The 24,118-nt window shown below is 32.7% G+C and overlaps 3 protein-coding genes across 3 annotated transcripts; all 3 read left to right on the forward strand.

The window, feature by feature from the left end:
* Positions 1 to 3,628: 3,628 nt before the first annotated feature.
* LOC111370644 (B-cell CLL/lymphoma 7 protein family member A-like) lies at positions 3,629 to 6,567 on the forward strand. The gene is made up of 3 exons (XM_022992462.1): positions 3,629 to 4,108; positions 5,667 to 5,825; positions 6,136 to 6,567. The coding sequence occupies exons 1-3, from the start codon at positions 3,785 to 3,787 to the stop codon at positions 6,202 to 6,204; spliced, it is 552 nt and encodes a 183-aa protein (XP_022848230.1). The 5' UTR covers positions 3,629 to 3,784; the 3' UTR covers positions 6,205 to 6,567.
* A 1,735-nt stretch (positions 6,568 to 8,302) lies between these two features.
* LOC111370645 (probable carboxylesterase SOBER1-like) lies at positions 8,303 to 12,604 on the forward strand. The gene is made up of 6 exons (XM_022992463.1): positions 8,303 to 8,636; positions 10,560 to 10,612; positions 11,029 to 11,152; positions 11,295 to 11,416; positions 12,149 to 12,256; positions 12,386 to 12,604. The coding sequence occupies exons 1-6, from the start codon at positions 8,408 to 8,410 to the stop codon at positions 12,473 to 12,475; spliced, it is 726 nt and encodes a 241-aa protein (XP_022848231.1). The 5' UTR covers positions 8,303 to 8,407; the 3' UTR covers positions 12,476 to 12,604.
* Positions 12,605 to 13,605: 1,001 nt separating this feature from the next.
* On the forward strand, positions 13,606 to 14,640 carry LOC111370646. The gene has a single exon (XM_022992464.1). It carries the CDS (start codon positions 13,765 to 13,767, stop codon positions 14,404 to 14,406), a length of 642 nt encoding a protein of 213 aa, XP_022848232.1. The 5' UTR covers positions 13,606 to 13,764; the 3' UTR covers positions 14,407 to 14,640.
* Positions 14,641 to 24,118: the final 9,478 nt, after the last annotated feature.

Genomic DNA, 24,118 nt, shown 5'->3' on the forward strand with positions numbered 1-24,118 from the left:
CCGATATTTTCGAGATGCTTAAAGGTATTTCAGCAAATGGTTTGAAGGATTGTAACAAGCCTTGTAAAGAATTTCACTAAAGCACAAGATGAAATTCTCCAAAACTTAAAGAACACGAAGATATGAATGTAAATTGGGATTTGATTGTTCTCAGAACAAAGTATGGATTGCAAGATGTTTTTTTAACATTATTCCCTCAAAAATGGCTCTCCTATATATAGCCATCGACCATAAGTACGCAATGGTGCCAAAAAATCAAGTGAAAAGTCACCAATTTCAAATTTACTACTGCAAAAAAGGTCAAAATAATGTACCATGCGACTGCATGGTACAAATCCATGCGATTGCATGGTTCACCCATGTCGAGACCATTGCGATCACATGGCTATATAACATGCGGTCGCATGGACCATATATATATATAACAACTACTCACAGCACAGACAACCAATCTAAAAAGGGAGTTCAACTCTGTTATAGTCCATTCATGGTTGATATAAAACATTTGCAGATCTACTCACCCATACGTATAACATTTTAGCAATGTTAGTGGTCTCTGACCCTTATATCTGACAGGTGGTGGTCTCTATGACTTAGATTTGAACGATTACCGAGTCTCAGCCATTGCAAGAAATGAAAAATACGAAGACGTGGAAATTTAAAAAAAAAAAAAAAGAAGAAGAAGAAGAAGCAATTCTAGCTAAAACCCTTACAAATGCACCGACATGTTTGTGTACGTTTGTTTGCATTTTGTGTGCAAGTTGGGAGGATGAACACACAACAATATTATATTCTATTTTTCATATTTAATTTTTATTATATTGTGAGTATAATTGAAATTTTATTGTGGTGTACTTGTTAAAAATGACTATTTAATGGTGTGGTGATAATAATGTGGTGTAGTAATTAAATATTGTAGTGGTAATATCTTATCTTCAACCAACTTAAATGAGTACTTTTCAGTATTGCATTAAAGTGTCATAATGCCTTTTTATCGGATCATAATTGTGTTAGAACTTAACAATCGGACACATTTTAACATCTGTTTGTAGTTTTCCAAACAATAATTCTTTGATTCTTGAGTTAAGCCTTTTGTACCGCATTCTTTACCACTTGCTTTACGGATTAATGATGTGGCACATGGATGATGGTTGGATTAAATGTGTGAAATGTGAAAGATGATGTCAGATTGTGCCAAGTATAAATTCGATAAATCAGATTGTAAAAAAAAATGTATATGCAGCAAGGTTGTTGATTCTTTCAATTCATTCTCAAAGTTACCTTGAATGTGTAGATTGGAAATAAAATAACGAATAAATTATAAAGTCCATACATGAGAATTACTATGATAAGAACTAATACATCCCTCTATTTTCGAAAATTTCAAAAACCACAGCCCTTAGCATAAATTTCTCATCTTTCCTTTTGCTATTTATGTCTTTGTTTTCTTAATTTCAAGTTAGAAAAAAATATAATGTTTTAATTTTAAATTAGTTTAATTTTTTTAATCTTTTCATACTAGGCGATTTCATACTTAAAAAAAAAAAATCCGAACTATTAACTTTTGATGTCAATTTTTTTGCACATATAATATTATGAAAATATTACTTTGATTTTCAAATATTAATATAGTATAAATATCAAGAGTAAACTAATTGTAATCAATGTGTTACACATTATTCAGAGATTTTTTTTTTTAAATCATGTAAATTGATATTTCTAAATTTTGGGTCATTACTAATAGATTATTACATTGCTTATATAAATATTTTATGAAAAATGAGCATTTTATTACATGAACCTCTTTTTATGTAATGTCTTTTTGTCGTGAGGTATCTCATTCAACAAGACAATGATAAAACGATATGAGATTATGGATTAGGTTCATCGACTAGACTAGTAAGAAATCAAAAGTGTAATAGTGGTATAGCTCATTGTAATATATTTTGTGAAACAAAATTTTAAAAGAAAATGATATTTATGTTCATTCGCTCACTACTTTTAAGTTCTATCTTCGTCAATTAATTTGCTCATGTACTACTAACTTTGGTCATCCCCAATAAATATTAAGAAAGAAAAAAAATAAAATTATAATAAATAATTTCAAAATATATTTTTATATATATGAAGAATGATCTAGTGAGTACGATACTCATTTTATGCTTCGCATATATCCACATATGCTCAATGATTTTTCGAAACACTTTGCATATGGGTATGCTCTTGATAATGTGGTCAACTTATTTCTTTGACCACTTATACACGTTTAAACGACAAAATATGCACGCAATTATGTTAAAAAATGTGACAATTAGTATAACAAAGCTCAACCCATTTTATATCTTAAAAAAGCAAGTTGAACCCAATAAACATCAAATTAGTCCAAAATACTCAAGCCTATGAAATATACATACTAACCTGTACAATTTTTACGTTTAAAAAAATCAAAAATAAAATAAATTTTGCATAGAGTTGCAAACTATCTATGTGGAGTCTGAGCCTCCTCCTTCGGCTTACTCTAGATTTTACTAGCAAGTGATGCTAGTAATACACAATTTTGCATTATTGATGTTTGTTATTTTGAGGAGGAGATTGACAATTATATCTTACCATGTATAAGAGGTTATAGAAATTCCCGAGTTAGTTGCATGAGCCCATCTCGCGGGCGATAAATAACCTACAAAGAAAAGAATTCTAGATCAAAATGAGAAAAATAAGTGAGTCCAATGAAGATGATTTTGCATTGAATGACATGAAAAATGACTTGGATATATATATATATATATATATATATATATATATTAAAAATTAAAAAATACATAATTACGCATATGCTTCGCATAGGCAACCGTATATTTGCAATACTCAATGCTCGACAACAATGCATTGTTATGCATTTTAAAACTTTGGTCAAGAGTATTCTATTTGTCCACTTTTTAAAATTTAGGCCCCGTCTATATTTGTAAGAATGTGAATGAAAAATATAGTGGTTACGAGACCCTCACAAAAGATAGAAAATCAAGGGCTCGTTTGGTAGGGATTTTGAGAATTGATTTTTTGACTGTTAAAAGAAAAGTGGGGTCCACATGTGAGAGAAGAAGTCAAAAATTACGGTTTGAATAGTAAAATAACGGTCAAAAAATCAATTTTTGGGGCAAAAAATCTCTACCAAACGGGGCCCAAATATGGTGGCTTGATGTGATGGATAACGGTCATATTTTTCATTTTTTGAGCAAAGAATAAAAATCAAACAGGGCTTAATTTTGCTTCACAAATTTCATTACATTCATAATTTTATCAATTTTTCAAGCACATATTACACCAATTTTATTTAAAAAATTTAAAAATTTAATTTTTATCCAAATCAATAAGGGGATATTCATAACTTTATCAATTTTTCAAGTACATATTTGATATTACACCAACTTTTATTAAAATTTTGAAAAAAAAATAATTTTTATCCAAATCAATGAGGGGATAAATTTTTAAAAATATATTTTTCTAAACAAAATGAAAATCAGGAAAAAGGAAAATGAAAATTCGACCCAATCACGGAAGAGTCAGAATCGATGGCTGGAAGCCCGTCCAATCTTGTTACTTTATTATGTATCTGCGTTAATACCAAATGTAAAAGGAACTTATTTCACGTAGAAATTTTTTACAGAGAGAGCCGATATTTGCCCATAAGATATTCCTGCACAGCACCGAAAACCAATCGGAGGAATTGCCGTGCTGAGTTGCCGTAGATTCGCTCCCGCAGCCACAGCAGGCTTTATATTGAGGAATGGAGGGAGTAGGAGCTAGATTCGGGAGGTCCTCATCTAGGTACGGCCCCTCCAGTGCCACCGTCTTCACGGGCCCGGTGCGTAAGTGGAAGAAGAAGTGGGTCAATGTGCCGCCCTCCAATTCCAACCAAGCGGCAACAAACGGCATCGTTAATGGCTCCTCCCACCTCTTGCTCTACAAGTGGACTCCAATCCAAAAGAAAGACAATAATGACAATAACATCAATGAGAATATTAACGGCAATGATGACTCCAAGAACTCCGATATAGATGACTCCGTCGATGTAGAGAAGCCGCCCAAACGTAAATTCAAGTATATTCCGGTACTTTTCTGCCGTTTCGCTTCTTATGGTCTTAGTTAACTTGATTTTGCGTCTTCGGTTGTATATAACATGTCTGTTATCGATCTGCTAGGTGTGGATTTCTTTCTGTGGATTTGAAATTAAGTGGGCTTCTGGTGATTATCACAATCTTATTTACGGTGAATTGTGGTTTAGGGATCTTGAACTAGATAAAAATTGAACGGTGTTTTGGGCTTTAACTTTCATTCAGGAATTGAAAGAAATTTAAAATCTTTCACTTGAGTGTTTGAAATGTTTGGTTCCAGAGCCTCCGGCGGAGGACTTCCGATTTCTGTTTGATTTAAATTTGGGGGTGAGCCGATTTTCTTGAGAGCCTGATTTAAATTTTAAAATTTTCAGTGGGGAGGCATTGGTGTTTCTAGATTCCCAGGATCGGGTGTATATTTCACTTCTTTCCTTGTCAGTGTGGTGATCTTAATGGCAAAAGAGAGCGAGGATGAATTGCACATATAGAGCAACATCAAATATTAGCTGCGAGGCTAGATTTTTGAGTAAAATATTCATATAATTGGTTTTGTGGGAGTTTTATGAGAAAATATCATGCTTGAAATTAGAGAAAATTGTTTGCAGGACAGAATTATTAATTTTTCAAAATGTTGAACTCATTTTTTACCACGTCTCCAGACTCTCCACTTTTCCTATTCTCCTCACCTAGTTGTGAATATGGCATTGTGGTGGTGTTCGGCTAAGTATCTGTAGTCTGTAGTTCATTTTAAATACTTCTACTCTATTTTTTCTAATTAACATGCAAGGTCTGCATCATGGGGCTATGCTAATTACAGTTGTTATAGGAAAACCCGTCGTTGGTTCATTGCCTTTCAGCATGGATAAGATCACTGAGTTCTGTGTGTATAGAAATGCGCTCATGTAAACAGGCTATGTTTATATTATTGGAATGGATTCCCTGGTTCTTTGCCTTTTACTATAATATGTTAAAAGATCTTAGATCTTTGTGTGAGCGCACAATATGATACTACTTTCTTGGCTGATTGCACATGATCTAATATACTTGCCACACAACTATGTTTAGTTTGCATAGCTATTTAGATGCCTCTGTCAAACCTTATTTTTCTTACATTCAATGTGATTTCCATATATTGTTCATTAGTTCATCTTGTCATGATGATTAATTTTTGAGTAGGATTTTACTGATTTCAGTGTTGTGTTGTCGACACGCAGTAGGAGTATTTTTTATATGCATTCCCCTCCCCAACCAGTCCTGTAACCCTTAGATTTCAACAACTTTAAGGCATATATGTTTTAGCCGTTGGAAAATTATATGGTCATTCATGCACTTGGATTACATTTTATGAGAGGAATTACAATGTTCTTTTACTTGATTTGATGTTTTTACTGTGAGAACTGAAACTATTAAGAATGATCAGTTTGACAAATGCTTTATCCTATTATCTCAAACCATTTTTTACTTTTATCATAATCCGGTGTTTACTTGGAATTATAAAAAATCAACACAATTCAACTAACTGGCTAACATATCGTTTCTGGAATGATTGAATAGATTGCCTTGCTGGTAGAACAAAAGAACGAGTCCTCAGAAGAGGTTGATGATGAAGCTAAATCAACTGAAGCAGACAAAAATGCAGATGATGGAACCCCCAATACTGATGGCTGTGATGAAAAACCTGACATCAATGATGTACCCATGGACGAAAATCAGGTGATTTAACTTGTATCTTTTCTTTTGTGTAATATTTTGTTTAAGGCTTATCGGTTACTTAATAGGTCTTCCTTTTCCAATGGCACCCTTGTTCTAGGTGAAAAGATTCAAATAGTACTGGTTGAGAGGTGAATGGCATCTGTGTGGATGGATGCCCTTTGTCTATTGTTTTCATTTCAAGCTCTTTTTCGGGATATACATATCATTAGTCTCTCTGTCGTCAATGTCTTTCTATAAATCTGTTGATAAGCAGCTGTAGTAGTTTGGATGTGCGTTGTATTTAAACTCTTCAATTGCGGTCTTATATCAGGTCCTCGAGAATAATCCTGTCGAACGGCAAGATCTGAATGAAAGCACACTGGACTTGAGTCTGGGCTAGAAAGCTTGTGACGGTCAAAGTGAATCCAACTCAAAAAGCTGAGAAAATTAAAGATGATCAATTGAAAAGAGTGAATTCTAGGAACGCAGTATAGAACTCTCAAAGAAACTATATTTTTTCTTTGACTTTCCATTGAGCAGGTTACTTAAAAAGTTAAATTTGACGCAGTTATGCGTCGAACTTTAGCTTCTTGAACCCCACCCCTCCCCCGCGCCCCTATTGAGGCAATTGCAATCTATGCCATTTTTTTCTGTTAGGTACCATATATATTTTTTCTAATGATAGAATCAGATTTTCCAGATTGTAGTTCAATATTTTCCTCGATTATTCCCTTGCATGAAATAGAATTCCTTGTGAACTGCAGCCTCTTGTGTAAAGATTTGCTGGTATTGTAAAAGTGCTTGATGGCTAGGTTATATTCTTCAGTTTCTTCATCCTTCTGCTATGCCTATGGCATTGACAGTTATAAATCTTGCACCTGCGGCTTCAACCGATGGAGAATATTAACTTGGTCCCGATGAAGATGCTTACAATTTTCACCATAACCTTTCGTTTTTTTCCTCCACCTTTTGTTGCTTCTTTTTTATTTTGATTGCATACTCTATCGATATTTATAGGCTTAAAGACGAGGATTATATGCTATGGATTAAATGAACGTATCGTATTACCAAGAACAGTTGCACAAAATATGAAAAACAAAGGTAAGAATAATATATAAGTGAAGTGATTTTTTTTCCATTGGAGCAATTGCAAGAACGTTGTTATTTGTACACTGATTTTTGATATTTTAGTTGACACTTGTATTGTAGTCAAGTGTCAATTGGATGAAAAAACTGTTCGAAATTTAAATTGTCCAATAAGGTAATGCTACGTGACAAATTGTAAACTAAAGTGTACACCATAGCGATATTTATAGGCTTAAAGACGAGGATTATATGCTATGGATTAAATGAACGTATCGTATTACCAAGAACAGTTGCACAAAATATGAAAAACAAGGGTAAGAATAATATATAAGTGAAGTGATTTTTTTTCCATTGGAGCAATTGCAAGAACGTTGTTATTTGTACACTGATTTTTGATATTTTAGTTGACACTTGTATTGTTGTCAAGTGTCAATTGGATGAAAAAACTGTTCGAAATTTAAATTGTCCAATAAGGTAATGCTACGTGGCAAATTGTAAACTAAAGTGTACACCATGATGTACATGTAACAAGGTTCGCAATTGCACATGGTGCTACAGCGGAATTGTACTACATTGAAGAAGAGAATTTGAGATAGCGAAATATGCAAAAGGTGATTGATACTTCATACATTTCCCATCCACATAGGCTTGTAACCCAAGTACAAATTAAGTGTTGACGTGCAATATTTTTTTGTCACTGTTTTGGGTAAATTTTCGCATTTAGGCTCCGTTTGATTTTGATAAAAATTAGAGTTTTAGTACAATCCGGTAAAGATTGATAAAATATATGATAGAAGAGTTAATAAATTTTGTGAATCCCATCAAATGTGTGCTTAAAATTAACTATTGATTTTAACTTTAATTTTTATCAACTATTTATTTATTTATTCTGACACTCAAGTTACATAAAATTAAAAAAATTATCGATAAACTGTTATTCATCAATAAAATTGTGAAACCACCCTAACTCTATTGTTCGTAGTATTAAAACAACATCGCTAGAAGCTACAGAAGAGATTAAGCATTCTTTCAAAACAACAACAATAAAGCAGAAATATTTAGTAAACAATAAAATTTATCAAGCAACGAAAATCAAATGTGTAGTATAGTAAAAGTAAACAACGTTAAATATGTTTATTTTTCCGGGTTGATAGCCCGATTTTCGGACATCTCAACAGACAAGCCTTTTACTTAAAGTCGCGCTTTTTATCTTGGCTTCCGGTCTGGAAAATGTAGAGTGTAGTCCTCCAAAATGTTGGCGAAGCCGATGGGTTTGATCGTAGTTTGCTTTGGTGTAACTCTCTAAAATTTATCAAGCAACGAAAATCAAATGTGTAGTATAGTAAAAGTAAACAACGTTAAATATGTTTATTTTTCCGGGTTGATAACCCGATTTTCGGTCATCTCAAGAGTCAAGCCTTTTACTTAAAGTCGCGCTTTTTCTAGAAGGCAGATCGCATTTTGGCTTCCGGTATGAAAAATGTAGAGTGTAGTCCTCCAAAGTGTTGGCGAAGCCGATGGGTTTGATCGTAGTTTGCTTCGGTGTAACTCTCTGTTTCGTGCCTCAGCCAATCCCATCTTCAAAAAATCCAGATCCCATGGACCGAAACTTCGTGTTGTGGCTCCATGGGCTGGGCGATTCTGGCCCCGCCAACGAACCCGTTAAGACCCTTTTTACCTCCACGGAATACAGTAACACCAAATGGTCATTCCCTTCTGCCCCTTCCAACCCAGTCACCTGTAATTGTAAGTTACTCTTGCATACACGAAATGTGTCTATCGTTTATAATTCATATACCTGTTGTTTTAGTGTGAGTGTCCGTGTGGTTATTGTGAATAAGTACAGTGTAATTGTTAATTGGGGGATAATAAGGGTCAAGCCTGTTTGGCATAGCTTTTGCATTTTTAAGAAGAGTTTTTTTGGAGGAAGCTGCCACCGAAAACTAATCTTTAGAAGCATTTTGTCGAACCAGCTTCCCCTGAAAGCTTTTTTACCTACCAAAAGCACTTTAACAAATTTATCTAAAAGGTCCAAAAGCAGCTTTTGGGTCTCAAAAGCTGATTTTGGCTTTTCAAAAGCTATGCCAAATGGGCCTTCAGTGTTTGATGCATTAAAGTACAATTTTTGCGATGTTTTGCAGAGTACTGGTTGTTAGAAAATCACATTTTGAATTATATTTAGGATTGCACCAAGTTATACAATCTTGGGGGTGTTTTTATGAATAAGTATAGTATAATTGTTAATTTGGGGTAATTAGTGTCAGACTTTGATGCTTTAAAGTCTAATTTTTGCGATGTTTTGTGGAGTAATGGTTATTAGAAATTCGCATTTTAAATTATATTTAGGATTGCACCAAGTAATAGTATACGATCTTGTCGGTGAATCACGAGAACAATAGATTGATACACGCCTATTAGGAATTTCTTCTTGTTCATTTTGTTTGATTATATATAGATCAAATTTAGTATGAAATTGATTTAAAACGCTTCGAATATAATTAAGCACAGTAAAAGGGCTATGCGCAAGACTGAAAAAAATATGACTTACCAACATAAAGAGGTTCAAGAAGTACCTGATTACTATCATGTACTTGATTTCAATTAATTTTATTGACTGCCGCAATGCAACGCCCCAAGAATTTGTGTTTTTTATATTATGTTTTGGATTTAATTTATGTTTATATTTAACAAGAAATTATTTGAATTATATCTAAATATGGTGGCAACCAAATGACATTGATGACTCATTTTGGGTAGCTATGAAATAATGAGATATATTCATGTCACTAAAGTTGATACTTGGAGCTACTAGGTTCATTATCTTATGCAGGCACTATCATGTTGAACATTACGATGTTCATACTTTTGAAGACCTGTACATGGATCCTTATCCACTGAGCTGTAGTTTGGTTACTTAAGTTTAAAGGTATGTGTATTAGGTGTGTTACTTTCTGTTTTCAATTTTAAAATAAGAAGGACGAGGGGTAGTTTTTTATTATGCATTTATCATAACATTTTGTAAACCTTGTCCCTCCTTGTACTATGAACCCTTGGCTTATCTATGGTACGCTTTTGGGTTGTAAATCGTTGATCCTGCCTTAAAATAATATCCTTTCACTCTGTATTTTTCAGTCAATTGAATGGTTTCGAACTTAATATCTGCCACACGAAAATATGTTTCTTTTGAAACTAAAGTTTTTATCTTAATCTGTAAGGTGTCGACCATAGTTCCCATTCTCATGTGTCTAAACTTACTTTTGAAATGAAGAAACCTTTTTAGCCACACCTCCGTTCACTTATTTGATCACTTTAAATCATGTACATCTCTGTTATTTAGATCAGTAAACCTCTATAACGTGATATTTTTATTATAATTGCTCAGTACTTAAAACCTAGCTTTACTTTTTTGCTTGGTCCATAAAACTTGCTTAGCAATTACCTGGATAAAATTTTCATTATAATTGCTCAGTACTTAAAACCTAGCTTTACTTTTTTGCTTCGTCCATAAAACTTGCTTAGCAATTGCCTGGATAAAAAGTTTTGAGATATACCTTTGGGAAATTAATAAGACTTTTTTTATGGATTCATCATTGTTTTATACTTATCTGATAAACTTATGTTCATTCCATGCATCACTTTTGTCGTTTTCTAATTTGGATTTTCTTGTAGATGGTGCTATCATGCCTTCGTGGTTTGACATTCATGAGTTACCTGTGACAACCGTAAGTTATGCTTCATTTGATATGTTTATTTTTGATTAATACATCATATTATATTTTTATCTTCGTATTTGAGTTGTTTTATAGCTCCCATGTGGTGCTGGATAAATTGTACTATTTTCACTTTGAAAGCAACTGTAATTGACTTTGGCCGAGATACTTTGCTACAAAATGAAGATGATGTGTAACTTAAAATTGTGTACCAATACAATGATATATGTACATATGCCTATTTAATTTTTAATTTTGAGAGTAAATTGTTTGATTCTGTTCAATCCATGATACCTCTAATGCTTATCTTCAAGATGTTATGGGCTAGCAAATACCCTTTACATCCTGCATATGACCACTGTTTATAAATGATTTCCTGTATTTCTGTTGATTGATTAAATGTTGTGTAAACTATCATCGTGTGTTAGGATTCTCCAAAAGATGAAGATGGTGTGCTCAAAGCTGTTCAAAATGTTCACAAAATGATAGACAAAGAGAGAGCTGCTGGCACCAATCCTAACAATGTCTTCGTATGTGGATTTAGTGTAGGAGGTCTCTCCCACTCTCTTCGTGTGTGTCTGTGTGTTTATGTTTGCACACATACTCGTCCCCCCACCCCCAGTTACCTAATGCAAATGAAATGAGTTTTCTTCTTGATTGTACTAATATTTGTGAACTTTACTAAGTTATGTAGGTGCCCTGACATTAGCTAGTATTCTGCTGTATCCAAAAACGCTGGGTGGTGGTGCAGTTTTTAGTGGATGGGTTCCATTTAATTCTTCCATTCTTGAGAGAGTTGCACCTGATGCAAAAAAGGTTATTTCTTCCTTTAAGTGTCTTCCATTTTTCTTCTTCCCCTGAACTGTAGCAGCTCTCTGTTTGATGTTATGGTTTGATGCATGTTTCTATTTATGCTATTACAATGGCATTCTGGTTCTATACATGGATCGTATAATTTGGATAGTCCTCTAGTAACTTTTTTGAATTCAGAATATGCCATGTAGAAGCAACCACGTTGCATTTACCAGAAACTTTGTAACCATAAAGGCCACTACTTATTAGGAAGTAACTATTTACCTGTCAAGCACTGGTAGGAAGAAAATTCGATGTTCTGTGGATGGAGAGTGTCATTGAGGATTTCTGGTCTATTAAGTTCCTCAGAAGTTTGCAGCCAAGATTATAAATAAGGATGCTACTAGTCTCCTGCATCAGGGACTCTATGTCTGTTGGAGATGTGTGTGAAATGCTCAATAGAATCTATATTGGTTCCAGCTTTCAAGATTCAAAATTGTTAGATTATGAGGACGGAATCCACTCACACCATATGTGAATTTGTTTTGAATATGTATAAGAGATTCATTTTTTGTCTGTTCATGACATGGTTTCTATTGGTTTTGTCTACTGAACATGAAAATCCTGCCCTTTGCCAGCTACTCATATTTAGGTTTTTGTAAGGTTTAACTTCATCGTTAATCTAGAGATGCATTTATATTATTTAGAAGTAATTCTCTCTTGTCAAGGATCTGATACTAGGAAATATATTTGTAGACACCTATATTGTGGTCTCACGGAATGGCTGATGGAACTGTACTCTTCGAAGCTGGGCAAGCAGGTTCACCTTTCCTCGAAAAAGCTGGCCTGAGCTGTGAATTCAAGGTACTAATTTGAAAACTCTTCACCCTTTTATTTGATTTCATTATTTAAGATTAGATTTCTATCCCTTTTAGTTTTTTCACCATATCAAACGCTCTTATAAACAATGTTGGTTTTCACTTCTCTTCTAAGGCTTACCCGGGTCTCGGTCACTCAATAAGTCATGAAGAGCTCCTTTATTTGGAATCATGGATCAAATCCCATCTTCAGAGTTCATCCTAAAGGTCCTACAGTATGAAATGCCTATCATTGATTCATTCATATGTCTTGAAACACTTAGAGCATGTTTGGTACAGCTTAAAACCTAATTGAAATTATTTTTTTTGACCGTTATTTTACTATTTCAGCAGTCAATTTTTAATTATTCTCTCACAGGTTGGACCCACTTTATCTCTAACGATAAAAAAATCAATTAACAAAATCCCTACTAAACAAGCACTTAAATTGTGCTGTCATAACATATCGATGTTAGTATTTAAATTTTATGACAGTGGATTGTCTCACCAATGCTATGATCATAGATGCCTTCATTGTTGTCGAACCTTTAAGTTATGTCCATCTTCTCCGGGTCTTCACTCGCGCCACACCCCTGGCACGTTTCATGTATGTGTTAGGCCTCAATTTTTAACATACTATGACCAAAATACCCCTCTCCCATCCAACTTATGCAACGCTTCTCATTTTCTTGCGACCACCAAAACCATGCATCCCTTGCAAAAGATGCCTAACGTGTCACACTAACTAGTACAGGTTCTTAGACTCTGAAACCTTTGTCCAAATTTGTTATTGCACCACATTGTACCGTTGATGTGACCATGACAATGAGTCATGGGATCCCATTTGGTGCTCTTTTCCTTTTTAATGATTTCTCACATCAACTTCACAACTTCTTTTTGATATTGATGAAGATCCGGGGTCAGTTGGGTCCGTTGTCATAACTAAGGGTGCCTTAAAATCCGTTTGCAGGATAGAGTTGTCAATTATAATTTTTTTTTTTTTTTTTTCCGGGGAGTAATAATGATTATTAGCATTATAAAACATGGTTGTGGTGACAAAAGAGGAGAGACTTGATCATTGTAGGACCTTTTAGCTTTTAAATGCCATTACTGAGATTTGGATCTTGTTGGGCTTTATAGATTCTAGATTAAATGGGTCATGGCCCAAACTCTGAAAAATGAAAGACACGTATGAGAATCTGATTCATGGTAGGGCCCATCTTTAGTAAATGTAATGCCGTTTAGCCAATCAGATTGCGTCGTTTTCTGATTGTACTGTTCACAATCCGCCAGTAAAAGGCTCTGCGTCGCATGCGAACCATTCCCCAATGCCCAAAATACGTCACCAATTTCTATGCCCTTTCACCCCCCATCTGTCTCTCTACAAACATCAATACTTCATCAACCCCCTTCAAATTCGGGTCTCAGCCTCGTTTTATCAGTAACCAAGAACTATTCTCTCTCTCGCTCTAAAAGTCAGTCTTTCTCTTTCTGGTTGTAATAGTATAATCAGTCATGAAGAAGCTGTACAAGAAAGGCACAGTTCATCCAACGCCGCCGTTGCTTCCAGACCAGCTGCTGTCATTTTTGCCGGCGACAATCTTAACTTTAACGGTGGCTCTGTCACCGGAAGACAAAGAGGTTTTGGCATATCTTATCTCTTGCTCTTCTTCTACTAACTTTTCAAACAATCATCGTAAAGCCACTGCCGCCGCTGGCACCACCTCTTCTGGTGGTGCAAAGGGGGATGCTGACCACCCAACTTCTTTCAACTGCTACTGCTTCCGGTGCTACATGAGCTACTGGGCCAAGTGGGATTCTTCACCAAATCGTGAACTGATACACGAGGTAATAGATGCTTTTGAAGATAGTCTTTTGATGCAAAACAAGAAAGATAAAAGCAAGAGGGAAAGGAGGAAGGGTAAAAGTGGCAGAGGGAGTAGTCAAGGCTCCGAGGAGTTGAAAAAGTCTGAGTTGAGTTTGATTAAGAACGATTTTGTCGAGTCAAACTCGGCCTCGGAAGGCACTAGTGCTGGCGGCGCTGAGACTGGTGACGTCGAGGAGGAGGATGATAGGACGGAGGAAGAACTGGAGAAGGGTTCAGTGGGAAAATTTGTGAGTTTTCTTGGAGAGAAGATTTGGGGTGTTTGGAGTTGAAAAGGTTGGTTTAATCCTCTTTTGGTTATAAAATCCAAAGAATTTTAATTTTTGGAGCATTTCTCTTTTGCTGTCTGTTTACTATACAATGTAAATTATGGGTGGTTAATGTCCTTTCCTTAATTTCTCCATTTCAGAGTAAATTCTTGCTGCCTATTTTCTTTGAGCTTAATTATCTTTTAGTGGGAATTGCATAAGTTTATTGCAATAGTTTATGAAATATCAATTCAATCTTTTTATGGGCATATGGACCGGCCACTTTCTGACTAAATTTGAGCCAAACATTAGGCTAAGCTATCAATTATTATTTTCTTGTTTTTCTGCTTTTATCTTTTTCTACGTAAAGACGAAAGCATCTTTCTCTGTAGTCTTTGTTTTTCCCCCTACATGATTGAACCTTTTTCAAGTACTTGCTTGTCGATTTCGTTAGAATGCTGTAGTATTTACCGCCTATAAATTTAGGGTTTTTGAAAAATGCATTTTTAGTCTATGAATAGCATTATAGGGAGAAGAGGTGGTCAGGATGTAACTGCAGTCGAGGATTGTGGCGAACCGTGATGGCATGGTCGGAAGGCGTGGGTGGTTATGGTGAAAGAGGGCATTCGAGTGGGAGTCGGAACTAGAGTGTGAGCATAATATGAACATGGACATTCACTTTTCTTGAGTTGATTGATGTATATAAATGTCAATTATGCTATTTGTACAATGTTGGATGACAACACGTCAAAAAGCTTTTTGTTGAAAAAATGATAGTTTTTCAAATTGTCCAATGACAACATGTCGCACGTTGTTGATAATGCTGTCAACGAACGTTGTGCGACAAGCCCGGTTAACTACAAATGGTGTAATGGAAGCAGCAATTTCAAGGGAATATATATTTTCCATTGAAGATTTTTGTTTGAAAGCTAGAGAGTTGATACTCTTGAAATTAAGCTTAGCCAAACATGCATAATAAATTATTTGTAGGCCCCTCTCAATGTGTGAGGGGGTGTTACCGTGTGTGTACACAAAAAGTGTACACACAGTATAATCTTTAGTCAAAAAAAAAAAATATTGAATCCTAACCTTAAGGGCTCCTACCGTCCCGCCTCTAGAATTTTGTGAGGGAGGTAAATTGCGAGATGTATCTCAACAGATCAGGAAATCAGAACTGTCTGTACACTGCACCTACAAGTAGTTCAATCTATGTTTCAGGAATCAAATCCCTACACTGCGACTGCCAGCAAGGCATGAGATAACCTCACTTCTGTTCTTTATACCACTAGGTTATGCCCGGCAGCCTGTATAATCCTTATTCATTTTGTGAAGTGATGGTGCTAATAACGAGGCAGCAAAAGTGGGGTACGATCTAAAAATTGTTTATGATAAAAGAACTCCCTCCTTTTGTTATTCCCTAAGAAGGATTTATTCTTCCCATACAAGCTTATTTGCCTAAAGACGATACTGCCCTTTTTTGGTCTGAAAAAGAGTAGATCTTATCAAGAACCGGGTTGGCACCGAGGAATGTTGGACTAGACAAACGTCTCATGTGCCCTTTATAGTTTGGTCGTACGAAAAGCTCTTAAATTTTCTAATTATCTTTCTATTTATGAAGCTCAATCTGAATTCATTTTGACAAGTTACTAGGTAGATGGGAAATTACCAAGTCATTCTGCAAGAATTTATTTACAACGTATTTAACAAATAGTCCAACTATAATTTAATATTCGTTAAACAATTCAAACCAAATTTAAACAGCTTACTTTGTAAAAATAAAAAATTACATTTTGGAGTTGATTGTCCAAAAAAGAAAGAAAATTAAACACCTTTGTGATAAGTGATAACAAGAATATACTTTCGGCTTGACATGATAGAGTTTGCATTTCCTTGGACTCTTAGGTATATCTGCTACTTTTGCTGAACAACGTTAAAAGTTCTATTATAAGTGGCACTTAGCCTAGGGTGGTGGCATATATCCTTTAAAATTTATTTTTAATAAAATAATTTTACACGTTGACCCCATAATTTCTTTCCACTTTTAAACAACACAATTTTTTATAAAATCATTTTTCAAAAGATTTACATTAAACGGGTCTTAATATTATAAAGAATTCGATATTAATATATATATATATATATATATATATATTATTTTTTTTTATTTTTTTTATATATTGTCTAGTGTCGTCCCATCTATCATTTGCGGTTACAACCGGCGTAAGGTTGGCCAAAAAGGTCAAGGAAAAGGAACTTGAATAAATATTTTAGTTGTTTCGAAAAAAGAGTAGGCAACAAGTGTTGAAATATTTATAGCCACAAATTGACGTTTGATTCTTCATTTATTTGATATATGGAATCTAACTTATTCGTCACGACTCACGCTTTAGGTGGTCCAATCATATTCTATGAAATAAAAATTCAACAGATTAGGTAAGGTGAGTAAAAATTGGTGGGAGCAAGTCAAGAATCAACTACTGTAGACTGCCTTCCACGAAATTTAAAATCTAGACAAAACTCAATTTTAGCTTACAATGTCAACCTATAATTTTGGCCTTTTAACTTGTGATCAGATAGTGATAAAGTCAGTCAATTGCTGCCTAGTTGACCCCTCCGCTCTAATTATGTCAAAATAATGAAGTTCAGATTGGCTTGTGGTCCGGGCATCTCAAGAATGATCGATCGATCTAATTTTGACAGTATTAATTTTTTCGTGTCGTCTTTGAATTTCGTTAGCAACTATTCCATTTAGGATTGGAGTCTGCAGAGCTAGGAAATTAACCAATGAACTAAGGACACTCAGACTGTACATGTATTGCCCACTAACACGTGGGGGGAGAGCTCCGCGCTCAATAAAAAAAATGCAGCCCCCCCTCCACATGTGAGGAACTATCATTCGAGCTGTGAGCACATATGTACAAGCATCAATTCCCCTCAACCAATGTTCTTCTAATGATTTTTGGGCACTAGTCTTATGATTGATTTGTGTAGGTTTTAACATTTTAATTTTGTTAAAGTATTGGTAGATCTTAAAGTAATCCAAAAGGCACTTCTAAACTTTGCATATCGTGGAGTTATCAATTAAAGTTTTACAGAACGATCAATTTTACTATATGTGGTGTTTTATAAATCTCACTATATGTAGATAAGTGTTTTATTCAAGTTACATCATCTATGATTGATATGGGAACAGATTGTTAATCCATTGCAAGCTAATGGGCCATGATTCAAGGAGTGCGTTTCAAGCTTCTACTTACATCCAATTAGAGGTCTAGGAACCTAAGTCTAGATTAGGCATCCACTTGCACTGACTACTATATACCATATTATAAGAACTACATTTCACAACTAACAAACTCAATAAAATTTTTCATAAATTAGGTTTTCAAATCAATCCACACCCCATCCCCTTACTATAGAAAACTCCAAAAATTAAAAATGTTCGCTCTACAAAAACTCCCTCTATTAGACAAATAATTTTGCAAGTGATGGTGGTGATGAGCTGACGCCGTGTTTAGAAAATAGATCTATGTGGTAGTGATGATGGTTCATCGTAGGTGATGAAAGTGAATTGGCGTTGATCCGTTTGCTGGGGGGGTGGCGACAGTGTTTTGGGTATTGTGTGGTGGTAATAATGTTGCATTGTGAGTTACCAGATTTATTATTTATGACCATACATGTTTTATTTGTTGTGATCAAATTTGTCTTTAGTATAACCATCTGTGAGCAAGTCAGTGTAATTTGCGACTATATGTAATCAAGTCATTGACATATATTATTTGTGAAAAACTGTAATTGTTTGTGACCAAGTTTGTCTTTGTGTAATAGTCTGTGGTCATATCAATCTTAATTGTAAGAGTATGTGATCAAGTCACAGTCGACAATAATTAATATGAAATTAGTCATAACTAGTCACAATAAATACATACTTTATCACATATGGTCATCACAAACAAATCTACAAACACTGCAGACTAGGACCTGTTCTTTTTGTAAGCTCAGACACATCACTTCTTAGTACTTCAACAACCATAGTGCAACTTTCTTCATATTCGTGAACTCTTATTATTCTCGTCAAACTTAAACCTAAACTCAAATAAAATAACAAGGGTTTGGGTAATTTTCTTCCCTTTCATCGAAGTAAATGAACTCAAGATGAAAAATATGGGTTTGATCCAGATTTTCTCCCATTTAGAATAAGGATCCGGATTTGTGACCCGCAACATGATTTTGAAGTTGCCATGTGTATGCCCTTTGAAGCCTTGACATAAGTGCCATCCTTTGCACCACCGTACACCAAAACCTCTACCTCGGACAACGGTGGAGGTGACCCATTTGCGCTGATCAACGATGGGATGGGGTAATTTTTGGAGAAAACCTAAAAAGAGAAATTAAATGGAGGGAAATTAATTGGTAGTACTAAGGGCTTCTTGGGTGGGGTATGTGTGGGGAGAGGTTGGGGAAGGGTATTTTTGAAAGAAAAAGTGAAAAGAGGAAAGTAGAAAGTGAAATGGAGTGGCAAATTGATTGAAAGAAATTTGCCTTTTTGGCGTAGGTGGGTGACGGGGGCGCGGATGGGGTGGGTTATGAATAAATTTGATTTTTTAAAATAAATTCTTAACACCTGATTTATGAAATATAAAGTTTAAAATGTTATAAGCTAGAATTAAAAAGAGAAAAGCCAATAAATTTGCGTTTTTTTATTGATAATCAAGACTTGTATTTACAGGGTTCAAAATGAAAGTTACAATTGAAATGAAATAAACTCTGTAAATTAGATAAGGCGTATTTATTGTAATGATAAGACTACATAATAACCAATATTTATCTTATTTTACAATACTTCCTCTTTGATGATTATTTCAACTATAATTATCTCATTGGAACCTTATTTGGCAAAAAATCTCAAGGAACAAAAATGCTAACAATGAAAAAGCAATAAAAATAAGTGAAAATTGATATCTTGTGTATCAATGTCTTTAAATAACACCATCTTCATACGAAATATTTATCAACTTGTAATGATTGTAGTAACGTGTTAATTTGGAAAACAACTCTTATTAATTTCTTCAAGAGTCTTATATATATCAGAGTATTATTTTGAGGGTAAAATATCTTGTATTTTATGAACATTTATTACATAAAGAATATATCTCGTTAAAGCCTTATTAGGAAAAATCCTATGAAAAAAATCAAGATGAAAGAAAAATACTACATTATTATATTGATAACGCTACAAAAGTTGTCTCATTAAAAATCTTGCTAGAAAAATCCAATTTGACAAAACCTCGATCAAGGGAATATATGTACAATGTGTATTAATATTTCCTCATGATAAAATCACTTGAATTATGGGCTTTAGTCATATTAAATCTTTTTAGGACAGTATTAAAACTATAAAAGATAAATTGTCTATAATCATTTATTACATGCATATCAAATTTCATGTATTGTCACACTAATGAAATAGAGACTTCTGATTACATCCACTTCATAATAACTTATCTATTGTATATAAGTTTTCGTGAAATTTATTATCAAATAAGTCATACATTTTATATTACGATTTTACTTTTTCTGTTTTCATTCTCCATAAGTATATACATTTTGGTGCTCGAATTCTAGATTCAGAAATTTCGGGTTTCTCTAATAAATTATATTTAGAATTGTGTCCCTTTTATTTGGTTAATCATTACTTCAATCGATATATTTTGACCCATTTATTTTGATTTTTCACTATATGATATAGTACATCATGTGCAAAATTGTTCTGAATAACTTTTTTTTATTGATTCTATTTATTTCTCCAGAACGACATAATTTATTGAGATGCTTCAATTTTCAACATATCAGATACTCGAACTTCATTTGGATTTTTATAATTTGTTATAACTAAATACTCATTAAGAATATATGCTTTTTTAATGGGACCATCTTTGTTAATTGATCTATCTTCATTTGAAGATTTTTATATTAGAATCGAATATCATCAAGCTACAGACATGCCATAGATATATCAATTATAATGTTAAAAGATTGTCTCCTAAGACATCAATTCATGTTTGGACATTTAAAGATGGCGTATGAGATATTGTTAATTTCTTTAATCGATAAATACATCTAAATATATTATCTTTCGAACTTCAAGCTCGAATTATATTTTGCAAAGATTTAATTAATGACACATTTGTATATTTTTTCCATCTTCTTAATTCCCCAAAATATTGAAAGAATTGTCTAATCAAATTGACAATCAGAAAATTGATTTATAAAATATCACCCGTTAGGGTTTGAGATATTATATAAGTATTCAATCTACTCATTTATTTTCAAAAATTTTTATTTTTCATATTAATGCATTATGGTGGATCAATTTTACGTATTCTGCACCATCAAAATAATTAGATGGAAAAAATAGACTCTAACTATAAGTAAACTATAGCGAGGAGAACTACGATGTTGGAGTGATGTGAAGTAGCATTTTCTAAATAGAAATAGGAAATATTTTGTTCTCAACTAAATTAATTGGAGGTGTTTAACAAGCAATAATGTTAAATCATTTATTGATCTCTCGACTAATATTTATTAGACGGTTGAAATCTATGATCACTAGCGTTAACTGAACACAACATCTTGATTGTACAGTTTGAAAATTATGCTCATAATCTAAAATTTGAATAGTAATTTCGCAAATTTCAGGTTGCAAACACAATGTAATCATCAAGTATAAATATTAAATATATTAGATACAAATAATATTTAGATGATTGACATGGAAGATGATGAGACCCATTTATCACCCTCGTTAATTTTCAGAAATATAAAGAATTCAGTCACAATTTTAGCTAATAATGGTTAATGAAAAATTTTCATGAAAGAGAACAAACATCATATGAGATTTCATTGGATTGAGTAATTTTATGGTTCTTTATTGAATATTCACTTGAATTTTTAATTTCACATTATTATTGATCCAGTGATGATTCAACTATAAAATCAAATTGAACTTCTAGTTCAATATGAGATATAATTCAATTATCTAATTTGGAAGAATATGATTAAGCTCTTGTTTAATCCCCATTCTTTGGGAACAAATACATTCTTAAACGGTGTTTGACATTATTTCAACAACACATTTTTCAATAAAATAATATTATATGCAAACTCAAAATATTTTCTTATTTTTTAACCACTCATTTCTCATTAATACATTATTCAAAAATGCATTTTTCCTCCAAAATGGGGCTCAATCAAGGGCTAAATATTGTATAATCATATATCATTTGATTAGTCAAACTAATCAATATTTTTATGATATTAATTATATGTTTTCCTTTGGGGATAAATATTAATTCAAAATTATATATTTTTAACAAATGTGCTAATTCAAGAGCACATAATCTTTAATTATTGCTTCTTCGAAAGCAATATATCAATATTCTTCTAAAATATTGAAAATTATAATTCATACTCTTTAAGAGCGTTAAATTAATATTTTTATTAAATATTATTAATATAGAAAATCAATTTCCTTTAAAAACTATAACCCAGTATTGAATTATTTAATTTGTGTTTCTTCAAGAACACAATAAAATATATATATAGATATTATTCGGATGTGTACTACTCGAGAGCACGTTATATTTTATTATTACTTTTTCAAAAGCAATAAATCAATATTTATTGGAATATTGAACATTATAATATTAAGGGGGTGTTTGAGCCACATTATTTTAGTAAGAATGCATTCTTGAATAGTGTATTAATGGAAAATATGTAGTTAAAAAATAAAAAAAATTTTTGATTTGTGTGTAATATTATTTTATTGAAGAATGTGTAGTTGAAATGATATTAAATCACTATTTAAAAATGTATTTTATTGGAATAATGTGGCTCAAACAGGCCCTAAGCTCTTTAAGAATAATAACATATTATTATTTAGAATAATAAATTATGTGAGAATTTACTTTTTAGTGGTAAAAACATAATATATGTTATATCGTATTTATAATTTATTATACTCTAGAACATAAATACATATGTAGAAGAATGTACAAGTATATAAATTGAGTAGTTTAATTCGTGATTTTATATAGAAATCGATCAATATTCTTCTGAAACATTGAAATTATAATATCATGCTTTTCTGGAAAAATTAATATGCTATACTACTCGAGAGGAACAAAATATTTATAATAGACAAATCTATGAATAATATTTTTTTGGAATATTGAAATCAACGTGTCATGTTATTCAGGAGCAATAATATATTATCGTTTGAAATAATAAATTGTATAAAAATTTACTCTTCAGGGGTAAAAATTATAATTTATATTAAATTTTATTTAAGTATGCTCTACCGGAACAAATAAAATATAACTAGAACATTAATAATAGTGTGTTATTTCATGAGCAACAATATTTTATAATAGACAACCATATGAGTATTAATTTAATAAAGTATACTCGTATTAAAAAGAGCAATAACGAGGTAATTAATTGAATGGTAAACAAGAAACCAAAAAAAAAAAAAAAATTTGATTATGGTGATTGGATTTGCATAATTATAATCGTTTATTCTACCATATGATGATTGGACATGCACAATTTGGTGATTAGATTTCAAAAATTCGGACGCAAAGAAAATTGGGCAGAAATCAATTTGCTATGCGACAATGAAAATTAATTGGGCAAAAATAAATCCATGAAAATTAATTATTTGTATGATTAGAGATTGTCAATAGACTACCTTCAAACCAATTTGCTATAAATTTAGGAGAATCATATTAATAACGTATTATAAATTAAAGAGAAAAAAAGGAAAACAAAAGAGAGAAGTAATATTATATTGATTATCAAGACCCATAAATGAAAAGATTGCATTATTATTAATATTTATCTCATAGTTTTAAAACACAAAATAAATTTTTCCATTTTTCTGTACATTTCCCATTCGATTTTCAGAATGGATAATCATCACTTGTATTCATTCGACGAGAATTGCTGGTCTGATCTGATTGATTACAGCAACCTGTTAAACGACGTCGAGCCAATTGATCTTTCGTGGAATCCTCCGCCCCACACCCAAAGGTATTGATTGGCGTCCCAAAAAGATAATAATAATAATAATAATAATAATAATAATAATAATAATAAAAATAATAATAATAACGTGTATGATTTGAGATTGGCTATAGACTACTTTCAAATTAATTTGCTATAAATTTTAGAGAATCTTGCTGATAACGTATTGTAAATTAGAAAGAGAAAGAGAAAGAGAAAGAGAGAACAAAGAAGAGAAGTCAATTAATTTGTGTATTTTATTAATAATCAAGACCCCATTTTATAGGATTCAAATAAGAGTTACAATTGAAATGAAATAAACTCTCCAAACTAGATAATGCTTATTTATGCATAATGATAAGACTACGTAGTTATCAATATTTATCTTGTAGTTTTACAACATAAAAGAAGATTTTGAGATAATTTTCCCATTTTTTCTTATATAGTTTTGGGCTTACGTAGAAAATTTATCTCCCAAACTTTCCTAGCCCATTAAGTTAAAGTATTTCAAGTTATTTTGAAACAGACTTAGCTTAAATCATGATCCCAATTAATCAACCCTATTCTCTTCGTGCTATAAACTGACTCGCTTCAAAAATTGGCATTCGGGGAAATTTACCCAAGTCGACTTGGTCGGCTTCAATCATCCAACTTGAGCAATTTCAACTTACAA

This window comes from Olea europaea, chromosome 21 (genome assembly GCF_002742605.1).
Source record: "Olea europaea var. sylvestris chromosome 21, O_europaea_v1, whole genome shotgun sequence".
Classification (NCBI taxonomy): Eukaryota; Viridiplantae; Streptophyta; class Magnoliopsida; order Lamiales; family Oleaceae; genus Olea; species Olea europaea.

Bases quoted from the DNA above. Each gene is read 5' to 3' on its own strand.
- LOC111370644 (XM_022992462.1), top strand. From the start codon at position 3,785: ATGGAGGGAGTAGGAGCTAGATTCGGGAGGTCCTCATCTAGGTACGGC. The intron at 4,109-5,666 runs GTACTTTTCTGC...ATGATTGAATAG, and splicing joins GTAAATTCAAGTATATTCCG to ATTGCCTTGCTGGTAGAACA. The intron at 5,826-6,135 runs GTGATTTAACTT...GTCTTATATCAG, and splicing joins TACCCATGGACGAAAATCAG to GTCCTCGAGAATAATCCTGT.
- LOC111370645 (XM_022992463.1), top strand. From the start codon at position 8,408: ATGGGTTTGATCGTAGTTTGCTTCGGTGTAACTCTCTGTTTCGTGCCT. The intron at 8,637-10,559 runs GTAAGTTACTCT...ATTTTCTTGTAG, and splicing joins CAACCCAGTCACCTGTAATT to ATGGTGCTATCATGCCTTCG. The intron at 12,257-12,385 runs GTACTAATTTGA...TTCTCTTCTAAG, and splicing joins GCCTGAGCTGTGAATTCAAG to GCTTACCCGGGTCTCGGTCA.
- LOC111370646 (XM_022992464.1), top strand. From the start codon at position 13,765: ATGAAGAAGCTGTACAAGAAAGGCACAGTTCATCCAACGCCGCCGTTG.